The 18,848-nt window shown below is 32.8% G+C and overlaps 4 protein-coding genes and 1 long non-coding RNA gene across 5 annotated transcripts; 3 read left to right on the plus strand and 2 right to left on the minus strand.

Annotated features, from left to right (window-relative positions):
* On the minus strand, window positions 1-766 carry LOC111428660 (uro-adherence factor A-like). The gene is made up of 3 exons (XM_023064298.2): window positions 684-766; window positions 586-624; window positions 1-527 (listed from the first exon to the last, which is right to left on the minus strand). The coding sequence occupies exons 1-3, from the start codon at window positions 688-690 to the stop codon at window positions 163-165; spliced, it is 411 nt and encodes a 136-aa protein (XP_022920066.2). The 5' UTR covers window positions 691-766; the 3' UTR covers window positions 1-162.
* Window positions 767-969: 203 nt separating this feature from the next.
* Window positions 970-1,515, plus strand: LOC111428666 (uncharacterized). Its single transcript, XR_011641676.1, has 3 exons — window positions 970-1,065; window positions 1,128-1,178; window positions 1,244-1,515. It is a non-coding gene; the product is annotated as an uncharacterized lncRNA (long non-coding RNA).
* Window positions 1,516-2,821: 1,306 nt separating this feature from the next.
* On the plus strand, window positions 2,822-3,374 carry LOC139431583 (protein obstructor-E-like). The gene is made up of 3 exons (XM_071199534.1): window positions 2,822-2,901; window positions 2,956-2,997; window positions 3,050-3,374. Exons 1-3 carry the CDS (start codon window positions 2,895-2,897, stop codon window positions 3,286-3,288), a joined length of 288 nt encoding a protein of 95 aa, XP_071055635.1. The 5' UTR covers window positions 2,822-2,894; the 3' UTR covers window positions 3,289-3,374.
* LOC111428661 (negative elongation factor complex member TH1) lies at window positions 3,367-10,704 on the minus strand. Its single transcript, XM_023064300.2, has 8 exons — window positions 10,566-10,704; window positions 9,925-10,518; window positions 9,742-9,872; window positions 9,244-9,684; window positions 8,971-9,181; window positions 3,782-3,922; window positions 3,533-3,662; window positions 3,367-3,468 (listed from the first exon to the last, which is right to left on the minus strand). The coding sequence occupies exons 1-8, from the start codon at window positions 10,620-10,622 to the stop codon at window positions 3,434-3,436; spliced, it is 1,740 nt and encodes a 579-aa protein (XP_022920068.1). The 5' UTR covers window positions 10,623-10,704; the 3' UTR covers window positions 3,367-3,433.
* A 146-nt stretch (window positions 10,705-10,850) lies between these two features.
* LOC111428663 (Ubiquitin-related modifier 1) lies at window positions 10,851-11,528 on the plus strand. The gene is made up of 5 exons (XM_023064302.2): window positions 10,851-10,961; window positions 11,019-11,089; window positions 11,146-11,227; window positions 11,289-11,337; window positions 11,400-11,528. The coding sequence occupies exons 1-5, from the start codon at window positions 10,930-10,932 to the stop codon at window positions 11,466-11,468; spliced, it is 303 nt and encodes a 100-aa protein (XP_022920070.1). The 5' UTR covers window positions 10,851-10,929; the 3' UTR covers window positions 11,469-11,528.
* The last annotated feature ends 7,320 nt before the right edge of the window (window positions 11,529-18,848 follow it).

Below are 18,848 nucleotides of genomic sequence, written 5' to 3' on the forward strand. Positions count from 1 at the left end.
TTTTACCGACTTTATAAAGTTTATTTTGAATTTGATACAATTTTATTTAAAGATAGTTTTTTCTTTTTTTAATTAGTTAATTGCAACATTATAATAAAACTGTGATTAATTTGGAATTAATATAATCAAATTTCAATATGATTCAAATTTCGTTTAAACATATTAGTTTATTTGAAGTTCGAAATTAATTTCATCTATATTTTTTTCTTTATCTTCTTCTAACTCTTCATTTGCACCTAACTCTTCATTTGTACCTAACTCTTCATTTGTACTTAACTCTTCATTTGTACCTAACTCTTCATTTGTACTTAACTCTTCATTTGTACCTAACTCTTCATTTTCAACAAATGTGTTACAAGATGGTACATTATGGGGTCGGTCGCAAACTTTTATTTCAGGATTAAATACTAAAGTTTCACCGCATTGTAAATGAGTAGAGCTTCCATTCGAACATTGATAAAAAAACTTGCAATCTTTTTCATCTGGATAATAAGTAGGGTTTTTTTCTGATGTTGGACATTTGAAAGCTATAATTTTTTAGGCATTATACTAAGAAATTCTATTATTTTAAGTTAAAATTCTTACCCGAACTGGTAACTAAAATTATGCTAAATATAAGAAGATCTAAATAAAATTAAACAAATGTTAGATTTAATGATATTTTTTAACACTAAATAGCTTACGTTTCATCTTTGAAGATGTCTCAAAAGGAAATGATGAAATTATTGGTGAAATTCTCTATCTGAAGTGATGACTATCTCAAAAAATTCTAATCCAACTACTGGATAAGTATTTTTGAAATTGAAGTCAAAGTAAATATTGATTTAATAAATTGATAAGTAATATAGTTTTTATTTTTCTTTCATTTTTAAAACAATTGACCCTATTTTTTAATTTCCTGGAAATTCAAACAATAACGTATAAAGTCTTTCTTATCTTATTTGCTTATATTCGATTTTTACAAATAATTCATCTATAAATCCGAAGCTCAGAATGTAGATAAATCGGTATAAAATAAAATTATCAAGCAATAAGTAAATTTAATTCTACTATATACCATGAAAAGTGAGTAGAAAAATTTATAAAATTTACCAAAAAAATATTCTATTTTATATATTACTTTTTAGTCCAAACTTTTTACATATTTTTCATCTTAATAACTTTAAATTACGCATCAGGTATGATTAAAAAGTTTAAATTAAGTTATAACAATTAATTAAGATTTAACCAAGATTATTTGTAGATATGAAATGTCCTCCTAACGAAACTTTGCAACCAACCTTCTTCAAATACTCAGAATGTTCTACATGTTATTATGTGTGTTCCAATTGGACACCAATCAAAATGGTATGCGGAGGAAATTTGGTATTTAGCCCACAATTATTCGTCTGTGATTATCCTCGAAATATTAAAGGATGTTACAATAATACTATAACTTCTAATTGTTAATTAAAGATTTTATTTGTTAAATTATGTTATTAAACATAATAAAATTGTGTGATTTTGTAAAACATGGCTTGATCCTATATAATTTTTATTAAACTTAATAGGTTTTGTTCGATGTTTAAAATTTGCCACATTTGATCTCATTGTGGCAAATTCTCAGCGGCTCAGTAATGTTGAAGCTAAACTTGAAATTAAATAATGCTTCAACCAAAGTGTGCTCTTTTGAGATGCCGGCATGTTGAATATTTGTGGCACTATGATAAACATGAGAAGAACTTGAGCATCACACGTTTCTTATACATTTTGCAAAAGAAATTAAGAAGATAGAAGTAATTTGCCTAATAATGGTCTGGATGTTGCGGAGTCAACCTTTCCGTCAGATAACAACTTCGACCATACTAGATAGTTGTCTAAACAAAGAGCTGATAGTGCCAAAATAGTTTGAACCCATGAAAATATTGAGATTATTCGACAAGCCATGTTAACAAGTCCATGCCGATCGACTACCCGCCATGCCACAGGACTTGGAATAACTAATACATCAATAAAAAGAATTTTCCATTAAGATCGTGGATCATCCTTACAAAGTAAAGCTCGTGCAATGCCTTGATTCGGATGATAATGAATAACGAATCCGAATTTGAGAGGTTATGCTTGCCAGACTGGAAGAAAATGATGGAAGAAATCACGCCTGGAATAGCTGTTTGCATTCACTTCAGACCGAGATGGATGACGTGAAGTTGTGAAGCAGGCTAAGGCTTATCCCGAGCTGTAACGCCGAAGAAAGAAAGAAAGAAGAAATGTTATGATGTCTTGGTGTTTTGGGGTTGATCTCCATTAGTAATAGTAACGTCGCTGGTTGAATTCTGGTTTTATGTGTCCCGAACTGTATATTTGTTAACATCTTCAAGTCTTTATTAATTATGTATACCTACACTATAGTAGTAGTTTAGTTATAACAAAGATTTTACATTTAATTAAGATATTCTTGTATCGAAATGTCATTAATCAGACTAATTAACTGCGTCATTCTGATATCATGTTGGCATATAAATAGAAAATACAAAGAAAAAATCACTCAAATAAATATTTTTAGATGCGCAATTTATAAAAATAATCAATAAAAATCAAGTGCTAATCAAGTGATTTTATTATTAGATATATTTGTTGTTCTTAAAATATGTAAGCTGCGTCATGTATCTTGTGTTAAATCTTGTTTTGTACATGATATGAAGAAATGACTTATTTTTATTTGATTTCATTACCTTAATTACATTAATAATCGAAATACTTCAATTTATTTTAAATAATTATCCTGAGATCATCAATATTTTAATTTTATCCACTTATGATAAAATCGTTTTGAACAACCTATAAATGAAAAAATTTGCTTTTTTGGACCATAGTTCAAGAAGTATTTCTAAGAAAATTATCATCGTTTCTAAGAGATGAAATGTAAGTATACAGATAAGCAGAATAAATTTATAAGTAATATATTAATATTTTTAGATTCAATAATATTCCTTGTAGCCCTTTTAGCGACATGTTACGGTATTGATTAATATTTTTTAATTTGTATAATTATTTATAAATACATTTTTAGCTGATATGACATGTCCTAATCCAGAAGAAACCCCAACTTATTATGCAGATCCAGAAAGTTGCAGATACTTTTATGAATGTTCCAATGGAGAAGCAGAAAAATTAGATTGCGGTGAATGTTTGGTATTTAACGAAGCTGAAAACGTTTGCGATTTTCCAAGTAATGTTGAAAGATGTAATTCTCAAGCGGATTGTGATCCAGATCCAGAAGAAACTGTAGGTTTTATTGAATTACAATAAATCGATCTTTATATTATCTTTATCTTTGACATTATATTCAATATTTTTGGTGTGATTTGGGGAAAAAATAAAATTGCATTTAAAACATAAATAAAATTTATTTTTGTTTTCTTCTTATAAAAATTAATAATTTGAATGGAGATTATTATATAACAGTAGTGTAATGACCCTTACAATAAACTACAAGAAAAAATAAAAGAAATTAATACCTAAGAGAAAAATTAAAAAAAAAATTTATTTTTACCTATAAATTCTGAAACAGGATCGTTTTCACCATCACCACGCATAGTTCCTGTTATTTCATCGTTTTCAACCATTGGCATAAATAAATTTACAAACTCTGAACTGTATGGGGGTGCAACAGCCTCCAAAACCTTTAAAACAAGTTGTTAAACATGACTAAATATTTATAAATTTCTTTGTAGACGAAATAAAATTTGTTTTGAATGTTAATCTTGAAAGAAATGTATTTTAAAACACTCTTATTTCTTACCTCAGTAACAAAATATCTGATTAAAGAAATATCAGTATCACCTTTTTGCCAACATTGCTTAATGTATTTAACTACGGGAACAACGCAACCTGAACAAAGTAGATTTACCATTCGGTCTAGAACCATTTTACGCATTTCCAACTACAACAAAAAAGGTGTAAAAATTAGCGGAAAAGCTAAGAAAGTTATGAAAATTTATTTTAAGTAATAATTCAATATTAAGATTATAATATTTAGCATTTCTGGAATATAATATTCTCAGTAGATTAACTGTCTTCTATTTAATGCCAACTTTTGGTTCCCACAAATGCTATTCCAGCGATGTTAATATGATCTGGAACGCAAATTAGCGAGATTCTGCGTAGATTCTCAAATGTGTTTAATATCTCTGCCGTAGTCATCAACCAGAGCCGATAACATTTTCATGATTTGTAGAGCCACAACAGCGACCTGACAATTTCTCAACTCTAGAAAGGTAGAATGATCATCAAACCGCAAATTAATATGGTGTTATCTGCTTCGATAACGAGGTTGTAATTGAAATGTATATTCACGTCCGAAGAGAAGATAGAAGACGCTCGAAATATTGAAATCTACGACGATTAATAGAAGGGAACCGATTGCGCAAGTTTTAGAATTTTTAATGAAAATTACTGAAAGGGACAAACAAAAAATCGTGTATATCCATCGTATCAACAGTTACAAATATATAATGTTGTAGTTGTTACAAAAGAATTTCGGCAGGACAGAGTAAGTAATATACAATGTTTATAGAGTGCGCGTATCAAGATTAAAATTGTAGTAAAAGTAACAAATAAAAATAAATTCAGCATGACGAGATACAAACTTAATCGCAACATTTTCCCTCGAAGGAAGTCGAAATGTCATAAATGGCGATCTTCAATTTGACGCTCTCTGCAGCCATCCATTTGATTCTCTTAATATCTGCGAAACATTTGGATCAAAAGAATTAAATAAAGGAAAATAAAACTACAAAAAAGTCCATAGAATTTGATGAACAAGTTTTCTCTGTTTTGGCGACCTCACACAAGCGTTCGACAATGTGAAGTTACCTTGTAAGTTCGGTAAACGACCAGACTATAGAACAGGTAATGTTATTTAACTATCTCGGAATAGCAATAGAGATTTTCATAAACGGAGCGCGTAATCGAATAAAGCCGCAAGGATATCTGATAATGAAGGTCGCACACTTTTAGAATAAGGACTGACAAAATACGGCAGACGAGAGATGTCGTTCGGTAGACGCGACACAGACGATGTTAATGGATTCCATATATCGATAGGATGGGCGAGAACAGATTAGAAAAGATGGCTGACGTAAGGAAGCCACATAGCAGCAAAGATCACCGGTTATACATCCCAAATGATTGGGTTTGAACAGAACGAACAAAAATGGTGGTATAGAACGGGAAAGTTCCTATTAACAGAAAGAAAAATAAGAACGTAATAAACAATACTTGGAAAGCTTTTCATCTGAATTATTGGTATATACAATGATAAAACTTTCTTAATCTAGGTAAAGCTATATTTATTCAATAGACATAAAACTAACACTATGTTTCTGGTGTGAGCTTTCTTAGATTTAAGGAGGTCAAATAAAATATTATTCACAGAGATTTATGTTTTGAACAATTACGATCAGAAAAAAAATGCGCTTAGCTAAATCTTTAATAAGTACAGTATGTACATCGCAGTTTGCTGCATTATCAGGAAGACGTTAATGAAAACTTTTAAGGTGCCGGGTTACTTAACTAAGTTTGTAGGCTTTTTCAATTAACATATTCTCTTGTAGAGTTCTAATACATCTATTGCCAAAATAGTAGCAATAATCTTGCTTTGGCATGTAGTAATAGTTCGTCCCTTTGTTGCACTTGTGTTGCACAGATGTATTTTTATTAATGTGTTATGGTGATTGTTTTGACAACGCTGAGTAATTGACAATAGTAAATATAATATGGTTTAGAGGTTGAAAATTGGAAAATATCTGACCATAAAAAACTAATCAACATAATCTGCAATATATTTTTCGTTTGTCCACATATATGATTGACACCTCACATTGTTTTGTCCATTTACCTGCCAAAGTATCAATAGAATTTAATAATCCCGCCTTTTTCTGTTTCGTCGACTTTACTAAAGCCTTTGATCAAGTTAAGAAATAGGAGGTCAATCAGATCCTGATCGACGAATTGGCTTACTAAAATAGTCTTCATCTATTAATGGAGGTGCATTTTTCAGGTTCCGGAAGTTTCGTGTGCTTACAACAGGACACCAACCATGAACCTACTGCAGATGATTTTTTTTCAGCCGAAGAAATCTGCAGGGAGGAAAAAATACGGTGGGCCATCAACAGCTTCTCGCCGTTCAAAACACCAGGACTAGACGGTATTATACCAGCCCTTTTACAATGGGGTTGGGAGGATTTAGTACCTCACCTAGTGGAAATTTTCCAGGCATGCCTGGCGCTGTGCTATATACCCAGTCCGTGGCGTGAGGTCACAGTGAACTTAATACCAAAACCGGGTAAGCTTGATTATTTCACACCAAAATCGTTTAGACCAATCAGTCTCTCCTCCTTTCTTTTGCTCCTCTGGAAAGACTGTGCGATCGCTACATTAGAGATTTCTGTCTTCTAAACCAGTAAATCCTAATTAACACGCTTACACTCAGGGCAAGTCCACACTAACGGCTCTTCACTCAGTGACCAGCAAGTTGTTGGTGGAGCGCTGGACCTAAAGGAGTCCGCCCTGGGTGTTTTCATAGATATAGAGGGAGCTTTTGATAAAACAACTTTCTCTGGTATTAACGATGCCTTGTTAGAGCATAATGTTCCACCGACTCTTTGTGGTTGGACTGGCAATGTCAGCCTCCAAGGAGGTGTTACTCGAGGCTGTCCACAAGGGGGTGTACTAACCCCACTTTTGTGGAACCTCACCCTGGGTAGCCTCTTGAACCGCCTCGCTGAAACCAACTTTACTACAGTTGGTTACGCAGATGATTTAACCATTCTCGTCAAAGGCAAGTACATAAACGTGCTTTTTGATAGGATGCAAGTAACTCTCAAATTGATAGAGACTTGGTGTAACGAACAAACACTCTCTGTAAATCCTAAGAAGACAGAGTTGATTCTTTTCATACGGATGAGGAAGTTTGGCAAGCTCAGAATGCCATCCCTTGCTAACACTCCATTGGTGTTGTCAAAAGAGGTCAAATATCTGGGCATCACACTTGACAACAAATTGACATAGAGAGCCCACCTAGATAATAGAGTAAAAAAAGCGTACGTTGCTTACGTTTGCTCTGGATTTATACGGATTTATTGTTATGGATTTATAAAAAATCCATAACATCATAGAATATTCTTCGACAACTTTTTTTCGTCATACTCTCTTTTCGGTATTTTGAAAGAAAAAGGTTTTTTTGTAACGGGAACAGTGCGAGATAATCGGCTGGCAAACTGTCCAATCGAAACAAAGAAAGTTATGAAGAAAAAACAACGAGGTTCGTATATTTGTGTATTTGATCCCAGTTTGGAAGTATTAGTGGTACAGTGGACAATTCGGACGTCACAGTAATTACCAATTGTTGTAAAGTACTCCCTCTTGCCCAGGCTACACGGTATAACAGAAAAGAACATAAAGAAGAAACAATTCCACAACACCACGTAATAGCAGATTATAATAAATAGATGGGAGGAGTTGATCTTCACGACAATGGCATTGCTAATTACAGAATCAAAATAAGATGGAAAAATGGTGGTGGTCATTGTTTATCAACATGATAGATAGCGCAGTAGTCAACAGCTGGAAAATTTTTAAAATGGCAAACAGATCTAAAATGTCTCAATTACATTTTCGCTCCTCATTGGCTATAAGTTTGATGAAATTCGAAGGCCAATCTGAATTAACAAATGTTAACCCTTCTTCTTCTCATGGTAGAACATCAAGGCAAAGTTTACCGCAAGAGATAAGAGTCGACAACATAGAGCATATAATAAAACAATCGGAAGCCAATTTGAGAAAAAAGTGCAAAATCTGCAAAAGCCATACAATATACTTTAGCAAAAAATTTAAAGTACATCTGCACGCTGATTGTTTTGAATACTTTCATATTAATGTATAATTTTAGTTATTAAATTACTCTTATTTTCCAAAGTTTGAAAAAATATTTTTTTTCTAAATAACAGGATTATTTGCCAAAGGTGTGTATACGCACCCCCATTTATTTGCAGCATAATTGATTTTTTTTTTAAACATACTTCAAAATTATCTTATTTACAATAGTTTAAGAAATATTCAATCAATTTTTAAAAATAAAAACGGATTTTTGTGGTAGTGGCTATAAATGGTTTAAGATTTCCATTGCTACTTTGTTTAAAGATGTAGTATAGACAGCCATATCTCTTCGTGCTTTTAAAGGTGATAGAATTGTTTTTACTTCTAAAACTGGGTATTCACTTTGTAGTTGATCATTCAAATGTTGAAAATAGTCAACAACATGAGAAATGCAAGGTTGGGAAGTTTGTACATTTTTTAACCCTTTCGTTACGGAGTATTTTCAAGATCATATAGCAAGCCCACATATACAAAAACGTATGCGTACGCTCTTAATAACGAAATGGTTAAAATTATTGAAATGGGGTTTAAAATTTTATATTATGTATCAAGTTTCCCCCAGAATATATCGCTTAAAGTGTTACGTTTAATATTATCGTCTAGAATATTTGTTTCTGTTATAACAAACTCTTTTAAGTTTCTTACAGGGACTTTACAGCATTATCAAATCACCAAGAGCGCATGCGCAGATACATCCTAGCTCCCAACAGTAATTTATGAAAAATTTGTTTGGTAATTTACAGTAAATTACTAAATATTTTAATGTAAATGTAAATATTTTTTGTAAATATTTAACAGTTAATAAATTATACTAAATTTTTTTAAAACTATTCTATCATTTCATAGAATATCTAAATAATACATGAAAAATCGTTTCCTTTAATACTACCTTTATGTCAGAAGAAACCAAATACCTAGAATGAACAAAAGAACAAAGAAAAATTGCAATTGATCTAAGTGTTATTAGGTTATCATTAAAATCTTTACTAAATTATTAACATTTTCCATTCAGTAGAAAATAATAAATTCATTTAATTTAATTTCAATACTTACTTGAACAAGAATTTCAAGTTCATCTTGTTTTGATTCAAACAATCTTACTAATAAATCTAATACTTGAGTGTGTAAAAGTGGATGTAAAGTAGCCACTTCGTCCAACAAAGCCAGATGAATGGGTGTATGTTCTGTTGATAATTTAAAATAACTTGGTTCAGTTACTGTGCACTCAACCCATCTGATAACACCAACAGAAACAACAGGATATCTACAAAAAAAAGCAAATCCCCAAAGAATGATTTTTCATTTCCTTATTTTTTATCCACTTACTTTAAACATTGATATAAATTATTTAAATCACCAATTAATTCCGAACTACCTTTATTAACATTACAAATTTTATGTACCGTTTCAACAGCTTGAATCGTCGCTTTTAATTCGTCTTTATTCCAAGATCGTTTTTGTCCCTTTTTGGCTTGAACTTCACAAACACTTGCTGCATAAGCTAATAAATGAATATATTTCGGTTTGTGATCAGGGTTTAATTTAATGCCCGGTTTAAATAAAGCATCTACAAGTAATTCTAAAAATTGAGGTGTTCTTATTAAATCCATCGGAGGTGGATCTTGCGAATTATAATTTTTAAATAAAACTGTTATATCAGCAGGATTAAGTGTGTTTTTCGATAACATAGAAGTTAAAGCTTGACAAGCTGAAGGATATGCAGCTGCACCATTTAATGCCATTGTAATTGGAGTTACATCATGACCACTAAAAAAATATTATTAAAATCAATTTGATTGAGTTAATTTTTAGATTGATAAATACTTTTTTTGTGCACATCTTGTGATTTCTTGTGAAAGTCTTTTCATACTACTTCCCCCTTTATGTTCTCTAGCCAAAACATTAATAACAACTTGACTATAAACATAGGTATGTTGTCCATGACAAACCATTTTCTAAAAATAAAAATAATTTAAATTTAATTTTTTAAAAAAATAAAAATCTTACAGCGCATTCTTTAGTGGTGTTTTGCCATTCTTCAGGGTTTGCTAAAAAGCTGGTTATTGAAGTTTTTAAAACTCTTGAAAATACTTCAAGTTGTTGAGCAGCAGTAGAAATGCTTGTAATTTCTCCTTGAAACCCAGCATCTGATATTAATTTAATTGTAAAATTTAACATTAAACAATCAGGATATTCTTCTGCAAGTCTATAAATTAATGATCTCCATGTGGGATGTTCAATTAACTCAGTTAACCAAGCAGGAGTTTCACCCTCCTCTGTAAAAATAGTATCCGCTTTCTTTGGATCAAAAGTTTTCAAAATCATCTCTTTTAAATGATTCTCAACCATAGCCTGGACATCTGTCACTTTAACACCTCCTATAATTAACCACTCCGCAATTAAATTGGCCATTTGAGCAACGGCTGTGTAATTGTGAGATAATTGTTCAATGACTTGAACTGGGTTACCACCCGATTGAAAATAACGTTTTAATTGGGAAAATATACCAGGTTCCATTATATAATCGGGAGTAGAAAATTTTTCCGCGCATTCTGCTAAGACTAGTTCAGGATTTTCTAAATTATCATCACAACCTTCCGACTAAAAATGAAATAAATAAAAATATTTTTCTAGATTTTAGTTATTACCTCTTCATCCATAACATCACCACCGTCCCAATGACGCTCTTCGTAATCTTCCTCCATTATTTTTTTGATATTCTTGCTTAAAAAAGTAAAACATAAATCCGATGATATAAAGAGGTTAATTAACTGTCATGTTTACGTGTGAAGTTAGGTTCAAATACGTTGAAAAATAAAAATATTTAATTAAATAAGTTTTAACTGATTTTTTGTTGTTATTAAAAATTTGATTTAAACCTAATTTATTATGTTTAAAGTTATAATTGATTAAATTTATTATAAATGTAACACTTTTATAAACAACTGTGAAGTTCGTTCAATTCATTTTTAAGATTTGAGGTTAGGAGAGGTTATGTTGTAAGTTATAAAAATGAGTGTTCTTCCAATTGTTATTGAATTTGGGTAAGATAGAATGCTTATAAGGTGATTATTATTATTGATAATAAATATCTGTTGAAGGGGTGGAGCTGAATTATTGTTTGATAATAAAAAGAAACATACCGTGGAGTTACCGGCGAAAGATAAAAGTTGTAAGTATTATAGATAGAATAAATTATTATTTTAAAATGATTATTTGATGTTATAGGGATAATTGGCGATTTGTTATTTTGGATTAAAGATAATCTTTTGAAGGAAAGACCTGAATTATTTCTTCAAGATGACTCAGTGTAGGTCTTTCGAAAATATGGGGTATTGATTTTATTGATTGTATACTTTTTAATTTTTTAGACGACCTGGAATATTAGTGTTGGTAAATGATGTGGATTGGGAAATCATGGTAATGGAGAACAGTAAAATGCTAGGTTTCAAAATCAAATAAAATCCTTTTTTTTATTTCAGGATACAGTTAATTATAAGATAGAACCAAACGATAGGATAGTTTTTATATCAACACTTCATGGAGGTTAAATTTATCTCATTTTTAAAAATTCTTTTTTATTTACAATACAAAAGAAATTGCTTTTGAAACATGTATTTATTTCGAAAACGTTTTCCTAATACATATTCCATTATTACTCCCCATAAATATAGATTCGAATGTACCTTATTGCACATTTTAAAGTACCCCACACGTAAAGGTACAAAATCTAACTCAAGATTGGTCGATTCAGAGTATAAGCTTACGAAACAAATATTTTACATATTAGGGTTAACTTTTATGCTACTCTACAGACAAGAAGGGGCCTAAAAACCCAGCGTAATGAGGTCGTTTATATGGAGATCCTGTCGCGCGACCCGGCGTGGATCGAAATGGGGGAAAACACCGAGTTCTTCCCTATCTTGACAGTTCAAACCGCGTTCTGACCACTTTTGATTGAGAACTACGTTAAAATTTTTAAAATGTTCGTAGGTTGTAAAAGATAACGTCTAAAAAAGTTGATTTGTGTGCAAGTTTTTAGATATTCTTTGTTGCTTTATACTTTTTAAAAGAAATTTTGTTGTAAATAGGTATTTTTATTGTGATGGAGAGTTTGTTCATGTAATTTAACTTTCATATTTTTTTATTTTTAATTGAATATAACAAAGTATAACAATTTAACAAAGACAAATTTAATAAATGTTTTTGGTTTTTCAGTAAGTGGGTTTTCAAAGTGGAAAAGGGAAAGTGGGAGCCCTACATAAGTCGTACTTTACTTCTGTTGAACAGACGGTCTAATGGTTTATACTGGATACGATCTTATTGTAGGCGATGAATCATCTTTTTCACAAACCGAAATGCTGCAAAAAGAAAATACTTTAAAAGAAAGGACTTAATGATCCTTTAACAAGGTTGGAAATATAAACTGCAACCAATAGAATAATAAAGCTAGTCCAAACAATTACTATTAATTATGAAGGTATTATAAGCATGCGTTGTAGACTTAATCTTATAGGAAAAGACATTTTATTGTGTCTATAGAATGTATCAAAAAAATGTACTCACACTTCGAATGACGAGAAAAGCATTATTTATGAACATAGAGTAAAGTGGAATGGCTTCGAATACAGAAGACAAATGTGATTGAAGAATCATGTTCGCAAATGTTCAAATTAATGACCATTATTGTCCAGACAACGTTGATAACGTGCACCAAGGGATTCGTAAACGTTACGAATCAGGTCATTAGGAATCCATCCACGTCCATGGACGTGAGGTCTGGGGAACGCGCAGGGTATTCAATAGTACCCCTTCGTCTAATCCATGTGTCTGGAACAGCTGCATTGAGGTAAGCTCGTACCTCGCGATGGTAGTGGGGAGGTGCTCCATCTTGCTGAAAGTAAATCTCGTCGTCATCACCAAACATCTCTGAAATTTGTGGACCAACTAACTCCTAACTCTCCAGTACGTGCAATTATGGCGATTAATGAAGCCATTTAATTTAAAGGACGCCCCATCGCTCCACACAATTTGGGTGGAAACCCTGCATCTTCTGCACATTTTGCCAGGTACCATTCACAGAATTGAACTCTCCGGTCAGGATCGTCTTTGTTGAGAGCATGGATTACAATTGGAATGTGGCATATTCAGTGCAGATGCTATCTTTTGAGATGTGGGTTTCCCGAACAGTTTGTCGAAGAGGTGATGATCGAAGGAGTGTTTCCTGCGCCTGCTCTTCTATTCCAGGGCTCGTGGATGTCCGTGGTCGTCGAGAACGTTTCTTGTTGACGTTCTGGTTCGATCTGCAAATTTGTCTCGCGTATACTGATACGAGCAATAGTCCGTCGCGTTGGTGGCGGTTTTGCGAATTCCCTTCTGAATCGTCTTTGCACTTCAAACTTCCTCTCTTCGAAACTAAGGTTGATTTCCTGCCATGCTGTGATTAATTAATTATACCTGCAATACAAAAAGGCAGCATGTTAGCGACAGTTAAAGTGTGAGTACATTTTTTGAGGCACCTGTGGATTGATCTTCGAGAACATCATAGCAAAATTCAATGTGTATAACAGTTGCAGGACAAAATTTAGCTAAGGATATAGTAAGATTATGCGTAACATGTTTTAAATACAATTCTAAAATGGAAAGGGTAAATGCTTACCAAAGCGACATATTGGGAACCACTTACATTAATTAAACGTTTATCTCGAGAGCGTTTATCTTCCGATGAAGCTAACTTGGAGAAGTACATGTTTTCGTGTCAGCGAACCTATTTTACGAACTTTAGTAAAATACCCGGTGTTGTTCGCTTGGTTATTTGATCTATATGATCATTGTTCAGTATGGAATTACTGTACGGTAAATGTGTATCTAATACTCGAGAATCACGTCGTTGATATTTATCAATATTTTCACAAAGAACAAACTTTCGCACAATTGTTCAAAAACTACGTGATTCTGGGAGACTTCCTCAATTTCAAGGTCGTTTCCGTGTAAAGTCACAACACTTTTTGAAAGTCGAAGAAAATGTAGTGAATGCGAACGATGAAAGTGCCAACAGCTTGCACTCGCTGTTGGAAAACAGCTTGTATAGAGACTGCAAGTATTAAATGTTCGTGATTTGCAACCTCTCATCCAATTTTGACAACAGTTTCGGGATCAGCCAACCCAATTTCACTAGTAAAGTGCTGTTTATAGTTGAATGTTTTGTACTAGAAAAGGGATTTTAAATTTAGCATGGCAGCCATTATTGTGAGGATGCAAATCCCCATGTTGTTAATCAAACAAAATTCCAACAACCATTTTTTAAGAATGTATAACTAAGAGGAAGTATGGCGTCCGACTCAAAAACAGGACTATGTAGTAATTTATGAAGAATACCATCGTCTTTTTATAGATTTAAAAAATAACGAAAGAAGGTTTTTTGAATCTGATGCATCACCGGTATCTACTAGAATGTCCATACGAACATTTGATTATATACTCCAAAATGCATACAATTGTTTGACGAACAGAAGGCTGAATCTTCAACAGCACGTGATACTAAAAGAGAAACTAATTGTAATACTTAGGTGTGTAATAAAAGACAACGGTTCAATTTCTATACTGAGAGATAAGCAAAATCGCTAGTACTACTTAGAGCTGTTTGAGTGTTTATGTTTTTGGTACTACTTAGGTTATTGTTTAGGTCTCCTTGGATTTATGGCTCTTTCAACCTCGTGCACTTTAATATATTAACGCAGAGCTCAAATTTTTCTAAGCCATCCGAACGTTTAAGGAAAGGCAGTACACTTAAAAAGAAATACGATCTTGTCTTTTTTTTCAAGTTTAATATAGCAATGATCTTTCTTTCTTCCAACTAAATAAAAATTCTTTTTTATATATGGTCTTTTTTTCAAGAAATCTCTTAGCATCTTGGTCAGCAATTTCTTTATCTGCAGAATAGTAGTTTGGGGGTTAACACCTCAAAGTATACAGCGTGTCCCGTATCTTCCGCATCAGAGCATTATACGGTTGTAGAATACATTATTCTGAAGCGATCTTTCTAATAAAATTTTTTCGAAATGTTTATAATAACCGCACGGGAACTGTTTAACGACGACCAATAACGGACAACTTTGATTCATCGAAAAAGTTTATTTCTCTTTCCATGACGAATTTATTGGTGAGTACACGTGGGAAACGAGTTATCATCGGCGTAGCGGACCGGCCGAGGGTGGCACCGATTACCTGAGTCTGATTTGCGATCTGCTGATTGGACGAAAAACAGTTCCTTTAAACAGTTTCCGTGCGGTTATTATAAACATTTCGAAAAAATTTTATTAGAAAGATCGCTTCAGAATAATGTATCCTACAACCGTATAATGCTCTGATGCGGAAGATACGGGACACGCTGTATATTGGACCATATAGTGTTACATTTAAAACTAGAAAACGATAAGAAATATAAACGAAGGTTAAGGACTAAAATTATTTTGTAACTAAACATGTATGGTAAGTTGAAAAGTATATAAAGTGTTTTCACATATTTATATTCGTAATCTTTAATGTTCTTTTTACGTTAATACATATAAAAAACTTTAGGTATAACGTTAATACTATGGTTATTTATTTGCAGATGCATGGTATAAGAGCAGATACATAGTACACCGACCCAAACTGAATATGACACCTTCCCCTTTATAGTTGCCAGAAGTGTTTGTGTTTTAATTTTACATTAAATTTGATAGTCGGAGGCCTTTTCCTGTTAATTTGTCTAAATGCTTCATGATATTCCAAGGTGTATGGCTTATTGTGTTTTAAGAACAGTTATATATCTTGTTCATAAAAGAATTTTTATTGGATTCAATATCTACCGCCAATAAGAAATTTTGTGCTAAATCACAGTTACGAAGCTTTTTATCAAGCCGTGTCAAGACTATATTATAATGTACGGAAAAATTATGGAATAAATTCAATAAAACGCCTATTATTATTTTGCAAAAACGGCGGAACAAGCCTGTTTTGGGTTTTCAAAACACACATTTTCAGCCCATATTCACTTCCCGATAGTCATTTGTTTTTAAGTTATGACGTCATTTTGCCGCACACTATAAGTTAGACAGTCTGAAGTATTTAAAATTGTTAATGATTCAAAAATTGCAGTGAATGGTCTGAACATGATTGGTTATTTGAAAGCAATTACTATTAATTGAAGCAAGAGATAAAATGACTATTGTTGTTACTAACATAATTTCACTAAATGTGTAATTGATTTGCCAAATCGATTCCATTAATAGTGACCTTTTAACATCTCGAATTGTTCTAGTAACATCATGTAAAAACCAACCCAACTACATAGTAATGTCGATCTCTTTCGAACCTAAAAGGAATGTGATGAGGATGAATCTAAGCCTCAAGGAGTTGGAAAATCCAGAAAATCACCTATTATACTTGAGATAATGCTTTCTTAAGCCTTTTAATCAATTAAAGTTGTGATTGGGCTTCTTTCATAGCAGATTTAAATTGAAAGATTTTGCTAATAGAAAGCTGGATGAATATGAAAAACTCACTATACTTGGAACAGATGGATTTTAAGTAATTTCATATCACTTGAGCCATGCAAAAACAGATTCCTATGAGGCGGCAGGAGCATGTAATGGTGTCTCCACACATTTCTAAGTTGTCTTATAGTTTGGTGTTATTGATGATATGTCGATAAAACAGTGAATTAATTTATGAATTGCTTCGAATAAATTTTTGAATTCGGTTTATAACGAGAAAGATCGAAAACAATGATCAGTTTTGGATAACATTTATATTAAGAGGAATGGCAAATACTTCATGGAGTGATAGAATAGGTACTGATGCATAAAGAGATGAAATTTAGTAAAACTTCCCTAAAAACGAATTCCATTTGAAACTGAAACCAATACATGCTTTGATATTTTCATGTGTAATATTCGAATAGTATATCACGGCATGTATTGAAAGATGGACACGTTCCGAAACGTTCTAACATTTCTTTCTAAAACTTCTTATATATCTGATAAAAATATCGCATAAAAAAAATCCTTAAAAGAACGTATTTTATCATGTTGTGACGTTTTATAAAATTGAAAAAGCGTATTTCTCAAGATATAACTCAATAACAGGCATTTCTATTCGATTGACCTGTCAATTTTGTAAAAAAAGCATAAAAGGTCGTGTTGAATTCAGCGCGAAGAAACAGAAACGGAAGTGGGTTTCTGCAAATAGCACATCCGAAGAAGGATAATCGTTGATGACGCGTTCAGAAACACTTCCCTAAAGGGGATTTAAATTCGCTAAGGACCAAAAACGACATCGCGACACTCTTCGGGGAGCACCGCTTAATTTAAATATGGCAACGAGGAGACACAATTACAATTAGTCCGTTGCTCGACAATTCGTCGAATTACGAGGTTAATTGGTAGAATACACATTTCGACTACACACATCCTAATGGATGTGTAATTCAATTTTCAATTTCTGGTCCGTGGAAATATTCTAACTAACGTATAACTAATTGATTAAGTGTAACCGAGCTCGTCGACTATTCCTACAAAATTTAATCCCGGACATTTCCAAAAAAAAAATATGTCACTGAAATAAAATCCAATTTTCGAGTTGGAATAAATTTTCAACGCTAATTTTTCAACTACATTCTTATACGTGTTGGATATTGAATTAGCATTCTATTAAAATAATAAGATTTCCTTCTTTACACAACTGGAATTTCCCATTTTCTTTTTTATTCTTTTTATCTGGCTTTGGCGGCAGCGCAACATAATCACAATAATTTTCTTTAACCGGGGGCCGTAATTTCGGTTAAGCGAGGATATTAAAGGTCGAACGGTGTGGGGGGTAAAAACGGTAACGATCTCAACGGGAGGAAAGAAAGCTCCAGCTCAGCGACAATAATAACAATCCCCGGGAAACGTATACGTAAAAACCACCCGTATAAAGGACTTAAATAAATTAATTGCCGCCCCCGGATCGTCGTCGTACAGCTTCTCATCCAAAGGAAAACAGGATAACACGTAGGAAGAAGACGATATCAACCCACTAATCAACAAGATATATCCTATTTTTAGAATCTAATACAATTGATCATCTTAAGAAAAGGTGAAATAGATTAGATTAGGGAAAACTAAATTTTGATTAGTGATTAGGTATAATAAAAGCTACAAAGAAAATCAAAAGTATTATATCTTTTTGTGTTAAAAATGGGAAAGCTGCTGTCAAACACCGCTGGGTTTCATGTCAGTAGAGTGTGTACGCACGGATTGGCATGGACAACGAAATCAATTAACGCCGGTACAGATTCGGAGGGGTCGCAATGAATAAACGCCCCCGGGGCAGCAGCAGCAGCATCGGTGACTATGCAGGTAAAACCTACTTTTCCCCAGCACTGTCGTTCCTTTTAATCCAATTTACGGCCAACGAAATCCTCCGATAATTATTTCGAAGCCCTCGCTTTTGTTCACCACTACCGTCGACAACGACTTACACGCGACGAAGAGTCACGACCTTTACGACTAATTAAAATAAAAACAAACCGCATTTTCAAAATAAATTGATAATGATAAAATAATATTATTGTAGTTGAAAGATACTTTTATTTGTATTTAGGGCAAAGAGGAGGTTGTATCGAGCTATAAAACATTCAAAACGAATATGTAACCGTGTTTTCTGAGTTGGAGTTGTGGGAAAGTCTCGACGTTTTCCCCAATCGTTCGTGAATTATTCGTACATCACGCCCACAGACGACCATACAACCCAACCCAATCCAACCCACCGATCCCATTATAACATCCCCGGATCCCTCTTCATGAAGGGGCCCGACGGTTTGCCCCAGATAGCCAACCGTCTGATAATCCCATAAACGTCAATAATAAGGGTTCCAATTGATAGCTATCTTTAGATAGAGATTT

The sequence above is a fragment of the Onthophagus taurus genome, chromosome 1 (assembly GCF_036711975.1).
Source record: "Onthophagus taurus isolate NC chromosome 1, IU_Otau_3.0, whole genome shotgun sequence".
NCBI classification, from domain to species: Eukaryota; Metazoa; Arthropoda; class Insecta; order Coleoptera; family Scarabaeidae; genus Onthophagus; species Onthophagus taurus.